The 24,265-nt window shown below is 45.8% G+C and overlaps 1 protein-coding gene across 1 annotated transcript; it reads right to left on the bottom strand.

The window, feature by feature from the left end:
• Window positions 1-22,540: 22,540 nt before the first annotated feature.
• LOC308691154 (polyubiquitin-like) lies at window positions 22,541-24,020 on the bottom strand. The gene is made up of 2 exons (XM_081366103.1): window positions 23,873-24,020; window positions 22,541-23,758 (listed from the first exon to the last, which is right to left on the bottom strand). The coding sequence occupies exons 1-2, from the start codon at window positions 23,981-23,983 to the stop codon at window positions 23,285-23,287; spliced, it is 585 nt and encodes a 194-aa protein (XP_081222229.1). The 5' UTR covers window positions 23,984-24,020; the 3' UTR covers window positions 22,541-23,284.
• Window positions 24,021-24,265: the final 245 nt, after the last annotated feature.

Genomic DNA, 24,265 nt, shown 5'->3' with positions numbered 1-24,265 from the left:
AGTCTCGTTCAGGATGTGTCTTCGGCTACTAAGACTGATGGCCTCAACGGTGTCCGTGGTTCCCCTGGGACTACTGCGAATAAGAGATTTTCAGAACTGGACAGCGTCACAAGGCATTCGCCCTGTCATTGGAGAGCCCCATCTTTTCTCAGGACAGGATGCCCTCTCCTATTGTACTGAGAAAAGTGGTGACGACGGATGCATCTCTCACAGGCTGGGGCACAGTGTTCGAGGGCAGAACAGTGATAGGAGTTTGGTCTCCGGCGCTGAGAGAGAGGCACATCAATTTTCTAGAGCTACTGACAGTGTTTCTAGCTCTGAGACATTTTGTGCATTTTCTCAAGAATCATCACGTATTGGTCAGGACAGACAATACAACGGCGATTGCCTACATAAATCAGCAGGGAGGAGTTCGTTCTCACATGCTTCACATGTTAGCGAAGAGACTAATAATGTGGAGCAGCAGGTCTCTCCTCTCATTAGGCGTCACGCATGTCCCGGGAATAATGAACAGGGGAGCGGATCTACTATCCAGAGGGAATCCTCTGTACGGGGAGTGGAGACTACACCCCAAGGTGATCCTCATGTTATGGGAGAGATTCGGCCAGGCTGCCGTAGATCTCTACGCATCGCGCGAAGACGCGCAATGCCCCCTATTCTTCTCCCTGGCCGGCGACGATGCACCATTGGGTGTGGATGCGCTAGCCCACGAGTGGCCAGATGTGTTGCTGTACGCCAGGGAACGGCAACTGGTGGCCCGCGGGCCAAAAGTGGCCCGCCAGCAATATTTTCTGGCCCGCCGGATTATTTTGGAAGTCCTAAATGCTGCACAAAACTCTTCCAATACTTGAGTAAAGCCGTAGTCGCGCTGCGATTTCACCGCCGCATACTGTGTGCAACGCACATATAGGGAATCATGCGGTGCGGGATTACATTTTAAAGTATAACTGTACGTTCAAACCGGACGCGAATAGCGATGCAAATTCGCACATGCCGCGTCTAGTTCACGCTTGACCACTTTGTGTCCATTCGCGCGTCAAAAGACGGTAGCGGTCAGAACTCTAATGTACTTTGGACGGAGTGGGCGGTCTGACTGACAATAGCCCATCCCGACATCTTTTGACAGCGTATCCACACTTAATTCTGACCACCTGTACACCTCTGAGGAGCTGTTTGGTACTGAAACCATTGTCAGTCAACAACATTCTTTTTTTGCAAGGATGTTTGAAATAGTTCGGCAGAAAATAGCCTACTTCATTTGTCAGTAGGGCAATATGATTTTCGTTAATGTTGCTTAGAAATTTGAGCGATAGGCTTTGTCCTATTTAATTTATGTTATTTATATTTCATAATTTTTTTCTGTGGCATTTTTTTCTCTGCTGACAGTAGGCCTACAATGTTAAAATAGCCTAATATTTATATTGACAGACCTCATTAAACCGTAGGTGTGTATGTGTGTGTCCCGAATAAATAATAATAAAAAAAAGGAATAAAGTTCAAAAGTCGGACTGTAAGCGAATGAGGCATAATCTGTTCTGTTACCACAATAGTACTTGATCTGTTTAAAATGATTTCCTTGATACACCTTGCCTAAGGTGTTAAATTCAAAATCAAAAATCAAAATGAAAATTTGTCTAATCCAGTAATTCATTTTTTCTATTTTTGATCTGAGCACAATCAGAAAATCAGAAAACACGTCGTTATTCGTTTTTTCATTTTAGTTCAGGAAATAAATAATGGAAAAACAAGTCATTTTTATTCTTTTTATTTTTGGTTTTAATTTGAAAAAACGATTGAACGAATGATCCACGGACGGTGACGGACCCATCATATTCTGCGATTATAGGCCTATATAAGAGTATTTAATTTGTATCCATAGGCCTACTCTGTCTAGCTGGCCCGCCATCTACTGGCTAAAAAAAATATTGGCCCGCGGCCAAAGTTACTTGCCGACCCCTGCTGTACGCGTTCCCTCCGTTGAGCTTGATCGAGCCGACATTACGGAGGGTTCGGGAATGCAGACATGTGATGATTCTGATCGCGCCTTACTGGCCAGGGAGACTGTGGGTGGCGGAGATTGCGAAACTGCTCGACGACCGTCCATGGCTGTTACCAGCGCACAGGGATCTTCTCTCACAACCACAGGGGGAAATATTCCATCCCTCCCCTCAGAAACTAGCTCTCTGGGTCTGGCCCGTGAGAGGGTGAATCTGAGTGCAGCCGGGTTACCTCAGAGAGTTATTGAGACGATTAAGAACGCGAGGACTGCCTCGACGCGTTCTTTATATAATCTCAAATGGGGGGTTTTCGAGGAATGGTGCGTAGATAAGAACATTGTTCCTTTCCTGTGTTCTGTTTCGGACATGCTGTGTTTCCTTCAGGACCTCCTGGATAAGGGCAGAGCTTTTTCCACGGTTAAGGTTTATCTGTCCACTATCTCTGCATGTCATGTGGGTATTGTGACAGAATGGGTGTGGCTTAGCGTATATAAGGACGACTCGGAGGCCGCTTACCTGATTTTCATCTCTTCAGCGAAGCCCTCCGCATCGCTGGATTTCGATGAAGCCGTCGCCGCCATTGAAGCTAGCGAACAGCAAGCCTAGGACAGTGCTTGAGGAAGCCGGACGATTCTCGCCGCCTTCAGCCTTCCGTGCCTGCTACGCTATCCGGCGACATAGCCTTTTTCTCTGCAGTGTGTGTTCGTCGCTGCGACACACACTTTTTCCTCTAAAAGAGTGCGAGGCGTTTTTGTCAAAATGCCTCGTATTTCCTGTGGCTCTTGCAAAGCCCCGGTCAGCAACGGAGACCGCTACATCATCTGCGCTCTCTGCCTGGGCCGAGACCACGCAGCCCTCGCCTTGTCTTCAGGCGGCTGTATCCATTGTGAGGACTTGACTATGTCGACCCTGCGGGCTCGACTGGCCTTGTTCGACACTGAAGCTCCGGCCACCTCTGCTGGACCGCACAGAAAGAAGCGCAGTTCTCAGAGGCTACCGGAGCCTACCATGGCATGCGAGCGCTCGCCGAAACCCTCCCCTCGAGCCTCGCTATCTCCTTCACTGCTTCCCCTTCCGGACGCGCAGATGCCGGCCGGCACCTCGGGTGATGAAGTGGATGAAGGTGCCATTGACGACAGCTTTCAGCGCGCCGCTGTGTTCAAGCATTGAGAGCGCGCTTGCCGCACCGGTACCTCAGTTTCAGGTTCACGAGCCCACGCCAGGTGGCGATCGGAACCTAAAGGCTATTTGACCCCTAGCTATGCACGCGAAAGCGTGGGAAGCTATTCCAGGCGTGTCAGAATGGGTGCTGAACACAGTAACACAGGGCTATTCGCTGCAATTCGCTCACCGTCCCCCGCGCTTTCTAGCGCAGACCGAGACGAAAGTGAATCAAGAGGTAGCACACCTGCTTCGTGCAGAAATAGCAAAGCTGTTACGCAAGGGGGCCATAGAACCAGTACCGCCTTCCCAGAGTGAGTCAGGCTTTTACAGCCGTTATTTCCTCGTTCCAAAGAAGGATGGGGATCTCAGACCGAACCTAGATCTGAGACATTTGAACAAAGCTCTCGTCAGACGACCGTTCAAAATGCTCACGACCAGGCAAATCCTCGCGCAAATTCGCCCGAGGGACTGGTTTATCTCTCTCGATCTGAAAGACGCTTACTTTCAGATTCATATAATACCCCGTCACAGGCCATTCTTGAGATTCGCCTTCGACGGTCAGGTATATCAATACACCGTCCTCCCTTTCGGCCTGTCCCTAGCACCCCGTACCTTCACGAAGTGCATGGAAATGGCTCTCGCTCCCCTCAGAAGTCAGGGCATGCCAATATTAAATTACTTGGACGATTGGTTGATTTTAGCACAGTCGGAGTTGATATCTCACAGAACGTTGCTTCTCAGCCACCTGGAAAGCTTGGGTCTCACGGTCAACTGGACCAAGAGCTCATTACTGCCCAGCCAGACGATCTCTTTTTTGGGAATAGATCTGGATTCCGTGTATATGACGGCTCGCCTGTCGACGCAGCGCGCACTCCGTGTTCGATTCTTGGCCGCTTCATTCCGGACAATCAGCCTCGTTCCCCTGAAAACTTTTCAGAGAATGCTAGGCTGCATGGGATCAGCCGCAGCGGTGCTTCAGCTGGGTCTGCTACGTATGCGCCCGCTACAGCGCTGGTAAAAGCACGAGTACCACACCAAGCGTGGGCTCTCGGCAGTCTGCGCATCAGAGTGACTCAGAGCTACGTCTCAGCTCTGGAGCCCTGGACAGCGGCCGAGTGGTTCCGATCGGGGGTGACGATGGGAGCTATCTCACGCCGAAAAGTTATCTCGACAGATGCATCCAACCTGGGTTGAGGCGCACTTTTCGAGGGCAGACCAGTCTTTGGCCAGTGGTCAGACTGGGAAAAGCGCCTTCACATAAACTGTCTAGAGATAATGGCGGTCGAGAACGCGCTGAGGCACTTCCTCCCACACCTACGAGGCTACCATGTGCTGGTCCACACGGACAACGTATCAGTGGTAGCCTATGTGAACCGCCAGGGTGGTATCAGATCCAGGGATCTCAGTGCTCTGGCGGAACGCCTCCTAGTTTGGGCTCAGCACTCCCTGCTCTCACTGAGAGCCACGCATGTGCCAGGACGCCTAAACGACGGTCCAGACAGGCTGTCCAGGGACAATGTTCCCCCGGGGGACTGGTCCCTGCATCCTCAGACAGTCCAGCTGCTGTGGCACCGTTTCGGCAAAGCGAAAGTCGACCTGTTTGCGTTGAAAGACAACGCTCACTGCCCATGGTTCTTTTCAAAGAACGAAGATGCGCTGACCCAAGCGTGGCCCAGATGCCCGCTGTACGCTTTTCCCCCGATCTCGCTATTACCACAGGTAATCAGGAGAATCAGGGAGGCGGGCCATTCAGTGCTCCTTGTGGCCCCACGATGGGAGAATCAAGTCTGGTTCCCAGAGCTGATGCAGCTGACGTATCTAGTCCCGTGGCCGATTCCGGTGAGAAGAGATCTCCTCTCTCAAGCCAGCGGCTCGATTTGGCATCCTCATCCAGAGCGCTGGTCTCTGCATGCATGGATAATCAACGGATACCCGTTGGCCTGCCAGAAGGGGTGGTGAACACGATCACGCAGTCTAGAGCTCCTTCCATGAGAAGGTGCACGGCAAAAAGCTCTGATCCACAAACCTGTGGAGTCGCTGAGGTACTTGTTTTCCTTCAAGAGCTGCTGGATAAGGGCAGGTCCCCTTCCACGCTCAAAGTTGTTGCGGCTATTGCGGCGTTCACAGAGTCGACGCGCGGCCAGGCAATGGGAAGGAATAAACTAATCATCCGCTAATCATCCGCAGGAGCTAGGAGGATGAATCCCCCGCGACCCCCGTCTGTCCCTATGTGGCATCTTTCTGTGGTCCTGGAGGCCATGAAAGCACATCCCTTTGAACCACTGCAGACCGTGGATCTGAAATACCTTTCGCTCAAGACCGCTTTTCTGATAGCCCTGTCATCAGTTAAGACTCTAAAATCATCCTCAAACCGAGGCATGGTTATGTCCCCAAAGTGTTTGGTACTCCTTTCAGAGCGCAGGTTATTACGCTTTCAGCCCTGCCGGGCTCCAGTGGCGAAGCTAATGCTGACCTCCTCTGCCCTGTTAGAGCGCTGAGGGTTTACATCACACGCTCTGCCGCCTTCAGGTGCTCGGAGCAGCTCTTCATTTCGTTCTGTGGACGCACTAAAGGCCTCGCCACCTCGAAACAGAGTCTGTCCAGGTGGATTGTTGACGCTATCGCTGCTGCATACGCGTCTAAAGACCTGCAGTGAGGGCTCATTCCACTAGAGGCATGGCCTCTTCATGGGCCTGGTCCAGCGGGATTTCCATTCATGACATATGTACAGTGGCAGGCTGGGCCTCCCCCTCTACATTTATTAGGTTTTACAACCTAGAGGTTCCCGCTCTGCAGGCTAGACTTTTGTCAGTCTAGTAGTAGAGTATGTTCGGCTCTAAACCGTTCATGGGCAGGCTACTCTCACTCTATCTCAGTAACGATTAGGTTACTGACCTGGGTTATGTCAGTAACCTAATCTTTATGGTCTGAGGACAGATGGTTTTATGGGAAGCAAGTGATAATCTAGTCATAATTTTGATCAAATAAAAAGAAAATGAATGTACATTTGTGATCAACTCCTATTCATTTCAAAATGTAAATTCATAGACAACTGTATTAATACAATATATTTTACATCCAGTGATCCATAATATGAAAATTATTAGTAGTAGGCCTACTGCTGTTTTGTGTTTACCAGTTACAGTAAGTCAATAAAACATGCACAATGCACAGGACTGGTATTAACATTTTATTTACAACATAAAAATATAATGCATAACATTCATAACATCAAATAATAAATAACATATGCAATAAGAATAATCCTCTCATATACAATCACATGAATACTTTAAATCACAATTTAAACTAAATATTCTAATATAAGACATGTTAGGCCTATGCCTACATTTATAGGCTAAAGATAATCTTATCTAGAGGATTATTAAAAAGTGTCTTTCAGTAGGATTTTTATATTTTGGCATGTTTAATCTTTAGTCAATAAAAAGTTGGATCAGTAATGAATCCTGGTCGAGCGGATCTCCTTCATTAACCCGATCGGAGACGGAGAGTCATGTGAATGGTGCTTCCAGATGTGATGTCACAGTCTTGCAACTTCATGCCAGCCTCCAGTTGTCTGCCATTGTAAATCAGTCGCTGCTGATCCTTGGGGACACTTTGCGATATATCTTAGTCTGGAGCTGATCTACGGTCTCATTGACATCAACATCATAGGTTGATGAGCCTGAGTGCAACCCGTGACTGCTGGGGATTTTGGTATCATCCTCAAGGCTGATATGGTGACCGTTCTCGCTAGAAAGCTTCTGTTTGCGAGGAGGTTCATTGAAGCTCTGAGAAATGAGCTGCTTGAGTTGACCAACTGTGGTATTACCGTCCACCACCAGCGGCTTCTCATCTCCGTTCAAAAGTTTTATTATGAGTTCCATTACCAGTCAACATACATGAGATAAAATATAAAAGGATTAGAACTACTACAACATCGTATACGTCTTCAAAACGGGAGATTAGCGTTAATATAAATGTGCAGTAATTTCATAAATAGGCTATGCTATGCAACTTACCGAGCTGGGCTGTTGAATACGACTTTTTCCTGAATAGTCAGGAAAATTACGCAGAATAATGTTGTTATGTCCGCTCAGGACGAATTAATCTGTGTTCGCCTCACTGCATGTTTAGGTTGCAGCTGTTTTGATCTGAAATGTTTGGTTCCGGTTTGTCCGAAAAGTAAAGAGAGTTGCATGCATAAATCTCTCGTCCAGCGTCCTTTTTTATACACAACAATTGGCGACGAGGATGGCTGAATTTTCTCTTCCTCCTCCACCTCCTTTCCTCGCACTTCCCGGTGAGCCTACAATACCGTGGAATCGCTGGCATCAGTCTTTTGAAACATGAGTGAGTGCAGTTCGGAAAACAGCATTGCTGAAGCACTGTTTAGGAGTCGAGGGACAACGGGTACTGGAGACGGGTACAGACGAGATGATACGCGATCAACTGATTGAGCACACTACACAGGCTAAAATCAGGGAGACGTTGCTACTCGAATCAGACAACTTAACACTAAGGCTGTTGCCATTGCATTCCGAATTGAAAGTGCAGTGGAATGTGCAGCTAAATTAACACAGACAGAATCATCATTAAGCCAAGCAGTATGCATAAGAGCACAGTCACATGAGCAGCAACAGCAGCAGCCATCTAGCTCTGGTTTAGATGTACCAGACACAGCCCCAGACCCAGTCATGCATCTCACAAGACAACAAGAGCCGCGTCATCGTCAAAGGCAGTTTTCCTGCGGTAACTGTGGATCAAACACACATGCCACCAGAGCCTGGCACTGTCCATCTAATGACCAAACATGCTGCAACTGTGGCAGGAAAAATCACTTTGCAAAATGTGCCACTCTGCCCCCTCCAGGTCGGATGGACACACTCTCCGTGGTTCACCCACCATAATTCGCCATGTAACATTGGGGCCTATGCAATTCAAGTCATGTACAGTGAATATAAACACAGTGTGTATTCCCCTGCTGTTGGACACAGGTGAAAGTGTCTCCCTCCTGAATGCCAGTACATACCATAAGTTCTTTCATTCCTGTCCACTGTCCACGCCCACTGCTGTCCTACATGGGTATGGTAACTCAAAAATTGACCTGTTGGGGTCCATCACAGTGACTGTTAGCTATGGCACTAGGGTCTTGCCCTCCTTTGTCTTCAATGTGGCCCGACGAGGGATGAATTTAATGGGGCTGGATCTGTTAATGGCATTGGGATTTTCACTCATTGACAGGGGGGGCTGCCATAATGACTGTCGCTGCCGGACCGCATCAGAAGCGGTCATCACTGTTTAAAGGGCTGGGCTGTCTGTCTGCTTTTGCCCATCAACTCCTCATTGACTCCTCAGTGACGCCAGTCGTCCAGCCACTGTGCCGTATTCCACTGGCCCTGAGGGATGGAGTGTCTGTTGAGCTGCAGCGGCTGCTGGATGCCGGTATCATTGAGCCGGATGATGCTTCACCATGGATTTCGAATTTGGTTGTGGTAAGAAAGAAAACAGGGGCTCTGCGAGTCTGTGTGGACCTCCGCGCAGTAAACAAAGCAGTCATCCCAGACAGATACCCTTTGCCCATGTCGGAGGAGCTCATGGCACAATTTCACGGCTCCACTGTCTTTTCGAAACTGGATCTCAGAGAGGACTATCTCCAGGTGCCCCTCCACCCTGAAAGCAGAAACCTGACGGCCTTCGTTACACACCTCAGTGTTTTCCGTTACACGAGGATGCCGTTTGGCCTTAGCTCCGCCCCCTCCTGCTTTCAAAAGGTAATGACCTCAGTACTGGCAGGTATACCAGGTGTAGTTAATTACCTTGATGATGTGGTGGTACATGGTGCTACTATGGCTATCCATGACAGTCGCCTGCAGAGTGTGTTTGAAGCCCTCGCCAAGCACAGTCTAGCTCTCAATGGCAGCAAATGTGTTTTTGCTGTGCCGGCCATTGAATATGTAGGCTTCCGACTTTCCACTGAGTGCATCTCTCCCCTTCAATCTAATGTGGAGGCCATCCTCTCCGTTCCCGACCTCGGCTGCCCAGCTCGCTTCATTCCTGGGCATGACGGACTACTACATGAAGTTTATGCCTCAGTATTCAGCCATAACAGCCCCACTGCGCCAGCTGCTTCGGAGAGATGAGCTGTGGTTCTGGTCGTTAGAATGCACCAAGGCAGTGCAAACTCTTAAAGCTCAACTTACCTCACCTCCAGTGTTGGCACATTTTGACATATCCAGTCACACCCTGGTCACCTGTGACGCCTCGGCCATGGCGATGGGGCTTTACTGTCACAAGTACAGAATGGCGTGGAGAGGCCTGTTGCATTCGCCCCCCGAGCTCTGAACCAAACCGAACAAAGATACTCAGTTGGGGAGCTGGAGGCACTCGCTTGTATGTGGGCTTGTGAGAGATGGCATCTCTACCTTTATGGCTGCCAGTTTATGCTGAGAACAGATCACCAGGCCTTGACTATCAGCGGTTCTTGGTCGTAGTGTATGATTTACACTCCAAATGGCCTGAGCTGACCACTACCGGCTCCGTCACCTCCCAGGTCATTGTGGACTTTCTGGAGTCTCTCTTCTCCCGCTGGAGCCTTCCACAAACCATTACCACCGACAATGGTCCACAGTTTGTCTCTGTGGAGTTTACTTCATACCTGGAGAACAGGGGGATTCGACACATCCGTACAGCCCTGTATCACCCACAGGCAAACGGCGGGGTGGAACGCTTCCATCAATCCCTAAAAGATGGCATCAGAGCACATCAGGCCCAGGGCTGTTCCTTTAAACATGCCATACGTTTAACACTGCTACACTTCCGTGCTACCCAGCATTCAACCACAGAGGTTTCCCCAGCCTCGCTCAAGCTGGGTAGAGAGTTACACCACTGGACAGGCGCCGCCCTACCGCAGTCCAGAACACACTCACGCCAGTCAAAGCCTCAGTCGCCCGCCGTCAGAAGCAGATGAAACAGTGGTTTGACAAGAAAAAGAGGGTCAGGATACCAGATATCGCTGTGGCAGACTAGGTGAGAGCTCGCCGACTGCACAGGGAAAACAAGATGGCATCATTTTGGTCCACACCACAGCAAGTGGTCCGCCGACTGGGACCAGCCACATACCTCCTAGATGATGGCACCCGCTGGCACGCCAGCTGCCTTCAGAAGGTGCCAGCTCCTCCTGAAATGTTAACTCAGAACAGCGGGGACATAATGCCACCCAGAGCGGAGCAGGAGGACTCCATACCACAAGCAGCCGCACAGCCTGAAGATACTCCCTCATTGTCACACCCAGTCCCCCAATCATCATTGTCGCTGCCCCTTTCCCCAGCCTCCACACCACTGTTCGCCTCACCTTCAGCTGTGTGTTCTCCACAGCCAGTGCGCGCCAGGGCACGGCCCGATTACCTGAAGGACTTTGTGTCTATACTTTTCATAGTTGAACCCTCCAGAGAGGGGAAAATGCTTAAATGGGGCAATTAATCTGTGTTCGTTTGGTAACGCCTCGCTGCATGTTTAGGTTGCAGCTGTTTTGGTCTGAAATGTTTGGTTCCGGTTTGTCCGAAAAGTAAAGAGAGTTGCATGCATAAATCTCTCATCCAGCATCCTTTTTTATACACAAACAATGTGTCTCTGGTCACAGTGAGCAGAGGCATGTCATGAATATATAAATAAATATAGCATCATATAAATATATAAAGCATCAACTCAAGCCCCGCCTCAAAATAATGTTTTGTTTCTGAAAACTTACTCAGTCACTTTCTGTTTCCATTCTCAACTAATCGCTGAAGTATCGACAGGACGTTCAGCGCAGCTTTCTGAATCATCAACAATACATTCCTGTAAAAAAGGCCACCCTTTGGAAATGGACTCTCCCAACTCCCCCGCCTCTGTTCGTGATTTGGACTGTTCTAAAACTTTCCGGGGAGTTGAAAACAAGATCCTATCGAGAGAAGATGTATAGATGTGCTTGTTTATTATAAATTACAGTTAAATTCGGCAGAAATGTTGTCATCTCGAGATTTGAGGATTGTGTGTGTGCGTGCAACTAACTGTAAGTACATTTGTATATTTTATTGCATAATACGTTCGTAAGGGAGTTTGAGGATCGCGGTCGCGGCACTCCATCTGAGTGTTTGCATTGTTTGTTATGTATGCACTTTGTATTGTCGCTCGAATAGCACGTGATCCTCCCGCGTTGTTTATCTGTAAAGTGTTTTATATATCTGCGTGTTGTGTGGACTTAGACTGAGTCTCGGGGAACATGTACGGGCATGTTTATCTGGCGAGTTAGATGCACTCGCTGTTAGCACTATGTGCATTAGGCATACAGTGCAGTAAAATACTAATTTCTATAAAGAATATATATTTATGTATATTATTATATTTCTTTATTTCTCTAATGCCCTTTAACCTAGCTGATTATACTTATACCAGTATTCTAGTACTGTTTATAGATCTTTGATTTATACTAATTGGTTTATTTATATTTTGTATATTGTTTATGTTTACAGAACCACACACATGACATTTGCACAATAAATCATCTTCAAGTACCCCCTGGTGTGAGACGTTATGTTCTAACCGGACATCCTGTAGCCATTCAATACTCTGAACCAGAAAGATAAAAGAGTGAGCAGCAAGTTTTACATGGTCCTTCGAGCCGGATAGTGGACTGCTACAGCCATGTCTCACCCAGAAAGAGAAGCCCCTGCCGTACGACCAAGGAGACAAGTTAACCCTCCAGCTTACTTTGAAGACTATGAGCTCAGTGGACCTGGGCTTCGTCGACAACAACCACTGTCGCCTACCTACCCGGCTGTACAGGATGACGAACCGCCAAGTCCTACAGGTTACTCCAGATCCACTTCTCCAGTCAGCCAAGCATCAGATCGTCCAGAATGGAGATTGACCGACCGATGGGACAGCACTTATGACAAGTTGAGAGAAGAGAATGCTACATTGCAACGGCAAGTGAAACAGCTGCCAGAGCTTACAGCTATGTTTGAAGAGATTAAGCGGGAGAACGCAGCCTTGCAACGACAAGCTAGCCAGCTCCCTGAGATCATCACAGCATTACAAGAGATGCGTCAACAGAATGCTGTACTCTGTAATGAGCTTCAAAGCCTGAAATCTGAACGTGGAGCTTCACCTGAGTCAGTCACTTCACCGATGCCATCACCACGCTCTCACTCTCCAGCAGTCGACATTCAGACTCCACAGCCATACCGCCCAATAGCAGCCCCACGCTCCAGGTTACCACCACCTGTCATTATTGACAGCCATGCCCATCTGCGCCAGGAGAAAGCTCAGAGCTGATTGAGGACCTGAGAAACATGAACATTTCTTCCTCCTCACAAGAGAGAATCCCCTTTACAAAACAGTATAGTCACTCACCGCAGATCAGGTATGCCAACTCGACCCCGTATTCACTTCCACCTCAGCTGCCTGAATATGTGGTCCCATCACGGGACTGGAGGAGGCCAGCCCATGCAGAATACAGTTCAAAGCATCTCTTTCCTTCATCTACTAATGAGAAAATCTACAGAGTAGGGCTGAATGATATGGACAAAATTTCATATCTCGATTTTCATGCCAGATATCTCGATATCGATACAATACGATATGACTACGTAAGTACTAAAAAAACAATACATTTAGAGTTTGTAAAATACACACTGATGTCTATGGAAGAGGTAATAATAATCCTTTCCATTATAATTCGACACGTTTTATTCATATCAGATACACATTGTGTAAGTAACTTCAATGTTTACTCTATTCCCCAGTTCACCAGCCATTTACTTTTCAGTATTTCGGGAGAAGTGGATGAATTCACGTGTTGTAAACATAGAGGTTGTAAATCCAACAGATAAATGATTCTCTGACCTGCGTCTGCGGCACAAACTAACACGGCGGCGCCCATCGCGCATACAGCTCAACTAACGCGATCGTTATAAAGGTGTTTAAACAACAATATACTTCCACTTGCATATATTTGACAATCGGAATATCAGATATTTCATGCCATAGCTAACACATTTGTGAATATTCTGAATAAAAAAGGAAAAATGACATAAAAGCAGATCATCATTCATTCAGCGCTGTTGCTGCTGCGGTGTGTCACGTGACAAGCAATGACGCGTCACCATGGAAACGCCGCCCCCCCTCTCACAATATAGTTCCCACGTCCCTGGTAGTGTGCGCGCGCTGGCTTTAGCGGTGCATTCAAGGGCACTCGTAAAACTGATGTTTGTTGTGACTGCCAGAGTTGTATGCAGGGCGAGCGCGGAGAGGGGAAATCTATATCGTCTATATCGTTGCTTTTTTCGATATTAATATCTTGAAAGTTCATATCTCGATATAGATACGATAACGATATATCGTTCAGCCCTACTACAGAGGTCCAGCCCCTACCATCCCATTTCTTACGTCCCCTGACCCTAGGGCGTTTTCAAGGCTGAGAATTGCTTTGGAGAACATCCTGCCTGACGATGCCACAGAACACTTTAAGTTTCAAATCCTCACCGACCATCTGAAACTGGAGGAAGCCCTCCTAGTGGCGGACTCTTACAACAATTCGAGGTTTCCCTTCACAAACACTATGAGAGCTCTGAATAAAATGTATGGTCAACCTCACCAATTAGCCCTGCAACGAATCTCTGAGCTGATGGATGGATCTAACATACGCAGTGGAGATATAAAAGCCTTCAGGATGTTTGGACTGCAGGTGCGCTCTCTTGTCAGTATGTTGCAACAGCTAGGCCACAAAGGTAATGTAGAGCTGGAATGTGGATCACATGTGTCTCGCCTCCAAAGTAAACTGCCACATGACCTCAGATCTAGTTTCAAAAGATATACCCACCCACTGCAAGTTGCTATTCCCACACTGCTGGACTTTGCGGATTGGCTGGAATATGAGCTTCAAGTACAGGAAGACAATAGCCAGTATACTTGTCACCCAAAGCAGGACTCCTCAGCACACATCAGAGAGGTGAGAAAAGAGCCTAAGCAGCCTCGCAGACCAACTACTGTTCTCCTTGGTACTGAAAAGTCACCATCCATGCTGACAACATCAGCCACATTTAAACCAGCTCCAGTCAGAGCAGAGAAGGTAAAGGCCTTTTGTCCGTACTGTGACAACAACAAGCATTATTTGAATGGCTGTGACAACTTCAAGCTTCTCAGCAAAGACATGAAGATAGACTGGATAAAGACTAAAAACCGATGCTGGCGTTGTGGTCGTGGACACCAAGCAGCCAACTGCACTCTAAAGACTCTCTGTCCAACTTGTAACAGGAAGCATCTTCTGGTACTGCATGAAGTCAATGATCAAGTCAAGCCATATCAGCAAAATACAGTTCCTTCTAGTGCAGTTTTGTATGTTGACCGCCCAACATCCGGCAGTAAAGTGCTTCTCAAAGTGGCAAAGGTACTGATCAGGAATGGTAACAGGGCGATGGAGGCTTATGCTGTGTTGGACGATGGATCAGAGCGGACCATCATTCTGCATGATGCAGTAGAGAAATTGGGACTTGTAGGGGAACCCGAGGATCTTATGCTTCGCACAGTGAGACAAGATACCCAGGTCATACACGGGGCGGCAGTGACTTTTACTGTGTCCCCAACTGCTAACCCCAGTAAAGTCTACAAGATCTGTAAGGCCTTCACAGCCAACGTACTCAACCTGGCAGAACATACTCACCCAGTCAGTGCACTGCAGAGAAAGTTCACGCATCTTGCCGGGTTACCACTACAACAGTTGAACAAGGTACATCCTGTGCTTCTCATTGGCTCTGATTGCCCCCACCTTATCACACCTATACAGCCAGTCAGACTGGGACCCCCGGGTGGTCCGGCAGCAGTGAGAACACGTTTGGGATGGACACTGCAGGGTCCAACTCAAGAATTGAGCAGTCTTCTATCCCCTGATCAATGCTTCTTTACCTCGCTGCGGCCCGTCAATGACCTTTATGCAAACGTGGAGAGACTGTGGCAAATGGATGTTCTACCTTACCAGAGTGAAAAGGTGATCACCAGGTCACGCCAAGACAAAGAATCCATTCAGCTTCTGCAAGAAAACACTGTGAGAGTGGATGTTGCTGGTGTTCAGTGATATGCTACTCCCCTGCTACGTGTCAAGAACATGCCTCGTCTCTGCGCACCTAAGGAAGCGGTTTTACCCCAGTTAAGGGCAATTGAGAAACGACTTGAAAGGGACCCTGATCTGGCTGCAGTATACCAAGAGGAGCTAGTCAAGCTAGTGCAAGCTGGGTATGTTGTCAAACTTAATCAGGAACAGGTGAACAGCACGAAGGAAGCCTGGTACATCCCGCACCACATGGTGCAACATAATGAGAAGAATAGGGTGGTCTTCAACTGTTCATTCTCATACCAAGGGCACAACCTAAACGAGCTCCTACTACCTGGTCCAACACTTGGTCCGTCACTTCTGGCAGTCCTTTTGCGTTTCCGGGAGCACTCTATTGCTATCAGTAGTGACATCCGTGGCATGTTCCATCAGGTACGCCTCTTGCCAAAGGATAAACCACTGCTGAGATACATCTGGAGAGATATGCAAAGAGACAGAATCCCTGATGTCTATGAATGGCAGGTACTGCCTTTCGGGACTACTTGCAGTCCGTGTTGTGCCTCGTTTTCTTTACAGAAGCATGTAATAGATCACGGCCAACCTGGAGAGGACACAAGGGTTTCAGTGGAGAAGTCATTTTATGTGGACGATTGTCTTCAGAGCTTTGCTTTCCGTGACATGGCCAAGAATCTGGTTGACAAACTCTGCAGCCTGCTAGCATCAGGTGGCTTTGAGCTACGACAGTGGGCTAGCAATGACCCTTCAGTTATCAGCCATCTGCCAGAGGATATTCAATCTCAGAGCAGCATCCTCTGGCTCCGTGACGGTCACCAAGAGGCTCAGGAATCAACACTTGGCCTGCATTGGAATTGTCAGTCCGACACCCTCTCATACAAACGACGCAAACCTGACTGTCAAGTGCCCACAATGCGAAGCATCTACCAGATTCTTGCTCGCCAGTATGATCCGCTCGGTTACATTGTACCATTCACCACTCGAGCTAAGGTGTTAGTACAGAGGTTGTGGGACAAAAGGAGGGAGTGGGATGACCCACGGCTACCAGAGGACCTAATAGACTCTTGGAAACACTGGGAGAGCGAGCTGGAAGGCCTGCAGCATATCACTTTGCCTAGATGTTATTGCAGCAAGGAACTAGACTGCCCCACTAGTAATAGGCAGCTTCACATCTTTTGTGATGCCTCAGAGAAAGCTTACGGATCTGTGGCTTACTTAAGAACAGAGAACCCTCAAGGTATAGTGGAGGTGGCCTTCGTAACAGCTAGATCCCGTGTTGCTCCCAAGAAACAACAGAGCATTCCTCGTCTTGAGCTGTGTGCAGCACTCACAGGAGCGCAGCTTGCTAAAGTCCTGAAGACAGAGCTAACATTACCACTCAATAGTGTCACTCTGTGGTCCGACTCCACTACTGTACTGACCTGGCTTTTATCAGATTCCTGCCGCTTTAAGGTTTTTGTGGGGACCAGAGTGACAGAGATACAGGACTTAACTGAATCTGACACATGGCGTTATGTACAGACAGGTGACAACCCTGCAGATGCCATAACGAGAGGAAAGTCTCCCTCTGATCTCAACAGAGACAGCATATGGAACCAAGGTCCAGCATTCCTCAGACAACCACCAGGAAGCTGGCCAGAGATGCCACCATTAGCTCACACAAACCAAGACAGTGAGCTAAAAAAGTCTAGCTTCTGTGGACTGTTAACTTCTGCTCTTCCACTGCCAGATCCTCAGCAATTTCACACATTCACAGACTACCTAAAGGCCCTTATACAACCATCCAATGAGAGCTCTCCCCCTATTTTAACTGCTGAGGATTATAAAGAAGCTGAACTCAATGTACTCCGTCAGATCCAAGCAGACTCATTTCCTGAAGAGGTGTCCCATTTACAATCTGGTAAACCTCTGCCAAGTAGCAGTCGACTGCTGTGCCTAGCCCCTGATCTAGATTCCGACACACATCTTGTACGTGTTGGCGGTCGTCTCCGACAGATCAGTGAACTAGAAGAAGATACCATTCATCCTATTGTCCTTGACCCACATCACCCACTCACCAAGCTGATCATCAAAGATTATGATGATCGTTTGCATCACCCTGGACCGGAGAGGGTATTTGCGGAGCTCAGAAGGAAATACTGGATATTAAAAGGAAGAGCGGCAGTCAGACATCATCAACACCAATGCACTGAATGCCAGAAATGGCGGGCCAAACCGCATCCCCCAAGAATGGCTGGCCTCCCATCAGCAAGATTGAGAATTCACCAGCCAGTTTTCTATTCAACTGGGATAGATTGCTTCGGCCCTTATCTCATAAAGGTGGGACGCAGAAACGAGAAACGTTGGGGGATCATTTTCAAGTGTATGACCATCCGTGCAGTGCATATTGATCTCCTCGCAAGTCTGGACAGTGATTCATTCCTGATGGCCCTTCGTCGCTTCATTGCTCGGCGAGGGAAACCTTATGAAATCCTTTCAGATCAATTCCTGTTCAGTAACATCAGAGCCCATCTACGGAGAGCCTGGCCACTCCCTATTAAGTCCTATTGTACCGAATTTTGGCTGTAGTTCCACCAGAGTTCCACTGGGGGCGATCGCCCATGAGTGCAAAATGAATGGGAGTCTATGGTGCTAGACAGCTAAATTTGTCTCTTTCACCCGATTGCCGTTGAGAAATCTCAGATTTGATTGTAGGTTTTGCAAGTTCAACATGGGTTATAGGTCGAAAGTTGAGTCAACTTACAGGTTGAGTTGTTGTTGCCCATAACACGCTAGTATTCTGCTAATGTGTGGGTGTGTGTATTTTCAGCGTGGTCTTTTAAAACAGCAAAACAAAAACTCTTCTAGCACGTGTATTTACCTGTGTCAGTTGTGTTGTCGATGCCTCGAGAGAAAAGAAAGTGCAGAGCGCGAAAGCACCAAAGTGATTGAAGGATTGCCGTAAAGCAGTATGGTCGTACGATGTGTATGACGTCATTGACATTTTAAAAGACTTTTTAAAGCAAATAAGTGACTCTAAAAAATCTAACACCCAGCAATGTGTAATTTCTTTGCATCTCCTTTCAAATACAACATTCAAATTACTAGACAAAAAATTATATCCAGAGAAAAGTGGATTTTGAGGGGTATAGCTCCATAGACCTCCATTCATTCTGCACTCGTCCTGTGAGCGCCCTCATATGGAACCAGAGTGGAACTGCAACCAGTTCAGAAGCCTGAAGTGTACTGAGAGTGGAACTTCTCCCCTTATTAGACATTCTCTGGTAACATCATATCAAATCCTGAAAATTTCATTAGGCCGTATTATGGTGGCCGAGAGAGCTCAACGTGCAGCAACTGCAAAAACACATGCAAATAGAAAAAAACACCTGCAAGTTAAGAAAACATCTTCATCAGTTTCACAACACACGTGTGCTCCAAACAACACAACCAAATACAGAAACGCGCTGCAAAAGTTCACAACACAATAAAATACAGAAACGCGCTGCAAATAGCATAGACCACAACGGAAATGTTTCCAGGGGAACCAAATAAGTGACGAACCCGGCTGGGACGTGCTTATTGCTCGTGAGCATCCCTAATGCCCTGCTCCCTTCGAAGGGCAGATGGTAGAACTCTTGAAGTGGGACTTTGGAGTGAGCAGGGCACTAGTGTGCCATTGTGTAGCCGTTTGGAACCATAGACAGTAAAATAAATGGACACAGCGACCCCATTGGATTCAACGGAGAAAAGTGAAGTCAGTTAGAAGCACTCACTTCCTGATGGCTGACCGTACTGTGCAAACTCAAACTGAGCTTGACGACGTAGATGTGACAAGAGCAACCTGTCTGTCTTCTAGTAGCTGTGCCAAGAGAAATCTGAATCATTCCCGTTCCGAAACTTGCAGAGACGGAGAGTGTGAGTAGGAGGTGTCCATGAGCTAGGAGCAGGAGAAACTTTTGCTAAGTATTCTGATTAATTATTTTGTCATGTTGCCTCCACGTCTCCCCGATTGCCCGTGAGCTTCTCCTCCTGTCCATACGGTAATCTCTCTACTGTGCGACAGAGTCGCGTGTTTATGACGCAATCCTTTGCCTATTTTTACAAAAACTGCTTCTACGGGGCCATAACGTAAGCTACAAGGTAATGGAGCCTTTTATACATAACATTTTCGTGTTTCTTTAGAAATAAATAATGGACAAATGGAGTCTTTAAACGCCTCAGATGTAAAGTTATTCGCTGTCAAGTGATGCCAAAATGAATGGGAGTCAAAGGAATACTAACAGCAAGTGATGGTCTGCTAATCAATGTCGGCGCCCGGGGAAGCTTAAATTTTTTCCGAAACATTGGCCCCCTGTTTGGAACATTTCCTCGTTATTTTCACCTGGGATGTTCCCATGACAACGAAGCACGGTGTCCATCAGCTGAATAGCTGTTCTTACGACATAAATATAATGCTGTTAACATAAAGGTTGCAAATAAATATATTATTTTTTACAAAAAAAGCTTTTAAAATATGCGTTATATATATGTGTGTGAGTGTCTCAACTTTAAAACTTTGGACCCTTCATTACCTAACATTTCCTATGAAATTTTTTTTATGAAAATTTAAACATAACATGAAAAAATTTGTACAGTGTAACTGATGTATAGATTCATATCTTTCCCTCATGTTCTTTTTCTTTATATTTTTTATTTATTAATTTTAGTTTTCAGCTCATTGTTCTTTTCTCATTTGTATTCTGATGACATTGAACATAGTTAATACATTTTGTATATTGTTTACAAGTTGTATGTTTTAAAAATGTAATCTCTGTATGTTTTGCAACAACAAGTTAAAAAGAAATAAAATAAAATAAAGTAAACTTTTGAGTTGTAAGCACGTCCCAGCCAGGTTCGTCACTTATTTGGTTGCCCTGGAAACAGGGCCGGAGTGGGGCCACTTTTCAGCCCTGGAGTTCAGGCCCAAGACCGGCCCACTTTTTCCATGGTGGAATTCCAAATTAGCACTTTTTCCAATTTGGATAAATGAAGCAACAGTTCAGCTGAATGAATGAATGAATGAATGAGGCATTTATATAGCGCTTTCATATGTACTACTGTACACCCAAAGCGCTTTACAATCATATCAGGGGTCTCTCCTCAACCACCACCAGTGTGCAGCATCCACTTGGATGATATTACTATTGCTATTACTATTGTGTAGTTTGTATTAATACTATAGTTCAAGAAATAATGTAAAGGTTAAATAATAATTCACTTAGACATTATAAGAAGCAATTGCGACTTTATATCACACAATTCTGACTACATCTTGCAATTCTAAATTTCTGACTTTAAAAAGAAGCAATTGCAACTTTATTTCACGCAGTTCTGACTTTATATCTTGCAATTTCTGACTATAAGAAGCAATTGCGACTTTAATTCACACAATTCTGACTTTATAACACGCAATTGCGACTTTATATCTCACAATTTTGACCATCTCGCAATGCTGACTTTATAACACGCAATTGCAACTTTATTTCAGGCAATTCTGACTTTATATCTCGCAATTCTGACTTTATAACACGCAAGCGACTTAATATCACGCAATTCTGACCATCTCGCAAAGCTAACTTTATAACACGCAATTGCAACTTTATTTCAGGCAATTCTGACTTTATATCTCGCAATTCTGACTTTATAACACGCAATTGAGACTTTATTTCACGCAATTCTGATGTATTCCGAGATGTAAACTCGCAATTGTGAGATAAAAAGTCGCAATTATCTTTTAAAATGTTTTATTCTGTGGCGGAAACAAGCTTCCATACCTCCTGGCCTCTTCCTCCCATCCATCCTCCCTGACGCGTACCGTTACGGTAGGGCCGGCCCAGCTATCGGTAGGCGCCGGCGATGCCGCGGGCCCGCGGCCGCAGTAGCCTACCTAAAAACGTTTTGGAAAAGACTGGCTGTGGACCCAACCAACTCTGTAGTAGGGGAGGGGAGAACTCCCTCACATGGTACAACCCATGCAGAGACTGCGCGCTGCAGTATCAGAAGGCGGAACGTGTAATGTTACTAACGTGACATTGAAATGTGAAGAAAAAAAAAAAAAAAAAAATCCTCGACCGGCCCAAAAGTGAAGCGGCCCACCGGGAATTCTCCCGATTCTCCCGATTACCCAATCCGGGCCTGCCTGGAAACATTTCCATTGTGGTCTGTGTTATTTGCAGTGTTTTTTTTTTCCTTCTATTTGCATGTGTTTTTTTTCTATTTGCATATGCTTTCTTCAGTTGCTGCGCATTGAGCTCTCTCGGCCACCGTAAAAGTGGAGCACATCATACAGCATGTGAAACACCTGTGGTGCACAATAGGCCAGGTGACAATCTTGTTTATGTGCTTAACAGTCTATTTATAGTGCAGTTTTGTGTTTATTTCCTGGGATAATGTTCTTAGGAGGCGTTTGATGTCAAACCAGCTAAATGCTACAAAACTGAAGTATTAAAGTTTATTTATTTATAAATTATTTTGGTTGGCTTATTCAATTTGTAGAGGTACATGACATTGAAATCTCCTGATTTTAGAAGTGTTTTCATTAGGCGATTTGTTCCAGAAACATTTTTTGTTATACTGGTTGGAAGTCTCTTCAGTTATCTAAATGTATTCATATGTATATATATTGTCTGTAGGACCATAAAATGTTCGTCTAATCATTGCATTTGGTCCGAATGCAATGGTACGATTTCCTACCTGCATGTCATCAACTTTTGTTTTTTCATACCTCCACACACCCTACATCACACGTCATCAGCGTGTTTCATGAGCCTATTAGACAGACGTCAGTCACCGAGGCCGAGCACCGTAACCGAAACTGCAGCCACCTTTTACAGTTCCTCCTCAACCAAAACAACCAGCTTATGCTGCGTTCACGCCATAACTATTGCAATTTGAAAGAGATGGAAACCTGGGACAATATACTCGGAGCGCTTTGTGACTCTAATTTATGTTTTAGTGGCAACACCATCAATGTCGAAATGAATCTGCAGCAGTCAGGTGAGACAGGTCAGTGCTCTTTAAGTTGTTTGTTCATTATTATTGTGATGTTATGTGCTTTGAGACATGAGGTAGTTTAACGCCATCTCTCATCTCGTGGCACTTTGCAAACTTTGCTGTGCGTGATCATGTGTTTCAAAGTGTGGCTTTGGAGAGAGTTCTGAAGGGAAGGGACTTGCTATTGCTAGCCGCTCCGAAAATTGCCTACCCTACCTTTAATACCTGACACAGAAGGGACACACCTGTGACACCCCATAAAAACAATCTTTTTATTTTTAACTACATCTTTCTGTCATGACAAAGTAGAGATACTTTAAAATATAATTATGTTTAATGCTGTTTTTCTTACATTTAAAATAGGTTTAACTCTATATGAAGTACAGCGTTAAGGTCTAAGGACAGGAAGTGATAATCTAGTCATATTTTTGTTTAAATAAAAAGAAAATGAATTAACACACATTTGTGATCAGCTCCTATTCATTTCAAAATGGAAATACATAAACTACTGTATAAATACAATTATTATATTTTACATCCAGTGATCCATAATATGAAAATGTTTGTTTGAAATTATTAGTAGGCCTACTGCTGTTTTGTGTTTGCCAGTTACTCCATACTAAGTCAATAAAACATGCACAATGCACAGGACTGGTATTTGCATTTTATTTACTACATAGAAATACAATGCATAACATTCATATAACAACAAAGGGTAGGCCAGCACATATGGCCTTAAACTAAAACTGTGAGAAAGGATTATTCTTATTCCATATTTTATCAATTTATTCAATCACATAGATAGCCTACTTTAAATCTTAATTTAAACTAATTATTCTAATTTCAGACATGTGAGGCCTACACATTTATAAGCTATAGAAATTATTATAGAGAGCGACTAAAAAGTGTCTTTCAGTAGGATTTTTATATTTTGGCATGTTTAACTTTTAGTCAATAAAATAGTTGGATCAGTAATGAATCCTGGTCGCACAGATCTCCTTCATTAATTTCCTCGGAGACGGAGAGTCATGTGAATGGTGCTTCCAGATGTGATGTCGTAGTCATGCAGCGTCTTTCCAGCCTCCAGTTGTCTGCCGTTATAAATCAGTCGCTGCTGATCCTTGGGGACACTCTCTTTGCGGAAGATCTTATTCTGGAGCTGATCTACGGTCTCATCAGCATCAACTTCATAGGCTTTGGTCTGGCCCTTCTCGTTCCTGACGAACACTTGGAAAGGTGCAGGGTTCGTGATGAGCAGCATCACCACTGAGCCTGAGTGCAACCCGTAACTGCTGAGGCTTCTGGAATCATCCTCCAGGTTGATAAGGTGACCGTTGTCGATAGAAAGCTTCTGTTTGTGAGGAGGTTCATTGAAGTTCTGACAAATGAGCTGCTTGAGTTGACCAACTGTGGTATTACCGTCCACCACCAGCTGCTTCACATCTCCGTTCAACAGTTTTACTGTCAGTTCCATTATCTGCCAGGATGAGATCAAATATAAAAGTATTTTAACTACAACATCATAAACTTATTTTAAAATAGTGATTACCGTTCAAATTAATGTGCAATATTTGTAGGCAATGCGACTTACCGAGCTGGGTTCTGCAAATAGGCTGCTACGGCTTTCGCTGAATTGCTTTCTTGAATAAGTATTGTAATTACACTCAAACAATGTGTCTCTGGTCACAGTGAGCAGAGGCATGAATATTTATACTAAGCGCCAACTCATGCTCCGCCTCAATGTTTCGTTTCCGAAAATGCGAAAACATGTAGTCACTTTCTGTTTCCATTATCGCTTAATCGCTGACCAATTAACAATAGTTCGATAGGCCTATAAAACACATTTATTCTGTTAAATTTCAAAATAACTTTATTTATTAGGCAAAATCGCGTTTGCATAGGGTATCCAACCTTGTTTGGATCCTAGAAGAACTTTCTGGAAAGGAAATGTTTATGGTTATACAAATAAAATCTATAATTATTA

The sequence above is a fragment of the Scardinius erythrophthalmus genome, assembly GCF_964197995.2.
Source record: "Scardinius erythrophthalmus genome assembly, chromosome: 5".
Classification (NCBI taxonomy): domain Eukaryota; kingdom Metazoa; phylum Chordata; class Actinopteri; order Cypriniformes; family Leuciscidae; genus Scardinius; species Scardinius erythrophthalmus.
The sequence above is the reverse complement of the archived record's forward strand: the minus strand, read 5'-3'. Positions and strand labels throughout refer to the sequence as shown.

What these genes read in the sequence shown, in the direction of transcription:
- LOC308691154 (XM_081366103.1), bottom strand. Translation starts at nt 23,983, where the DNA reads ATGCCTCTGCTCACTGTGACCAGAGACACATTGTTTGAGTGTAATTAC. An exon ending in TATTTGCAGAACCCAGCTCG is followed by an intron (nt 23,759 to 23,872) that starts GTAAGTCGCATT and finishes TCATCCTGGCAG; the next exon opens with ATAATGGAACTGACAGTAAA.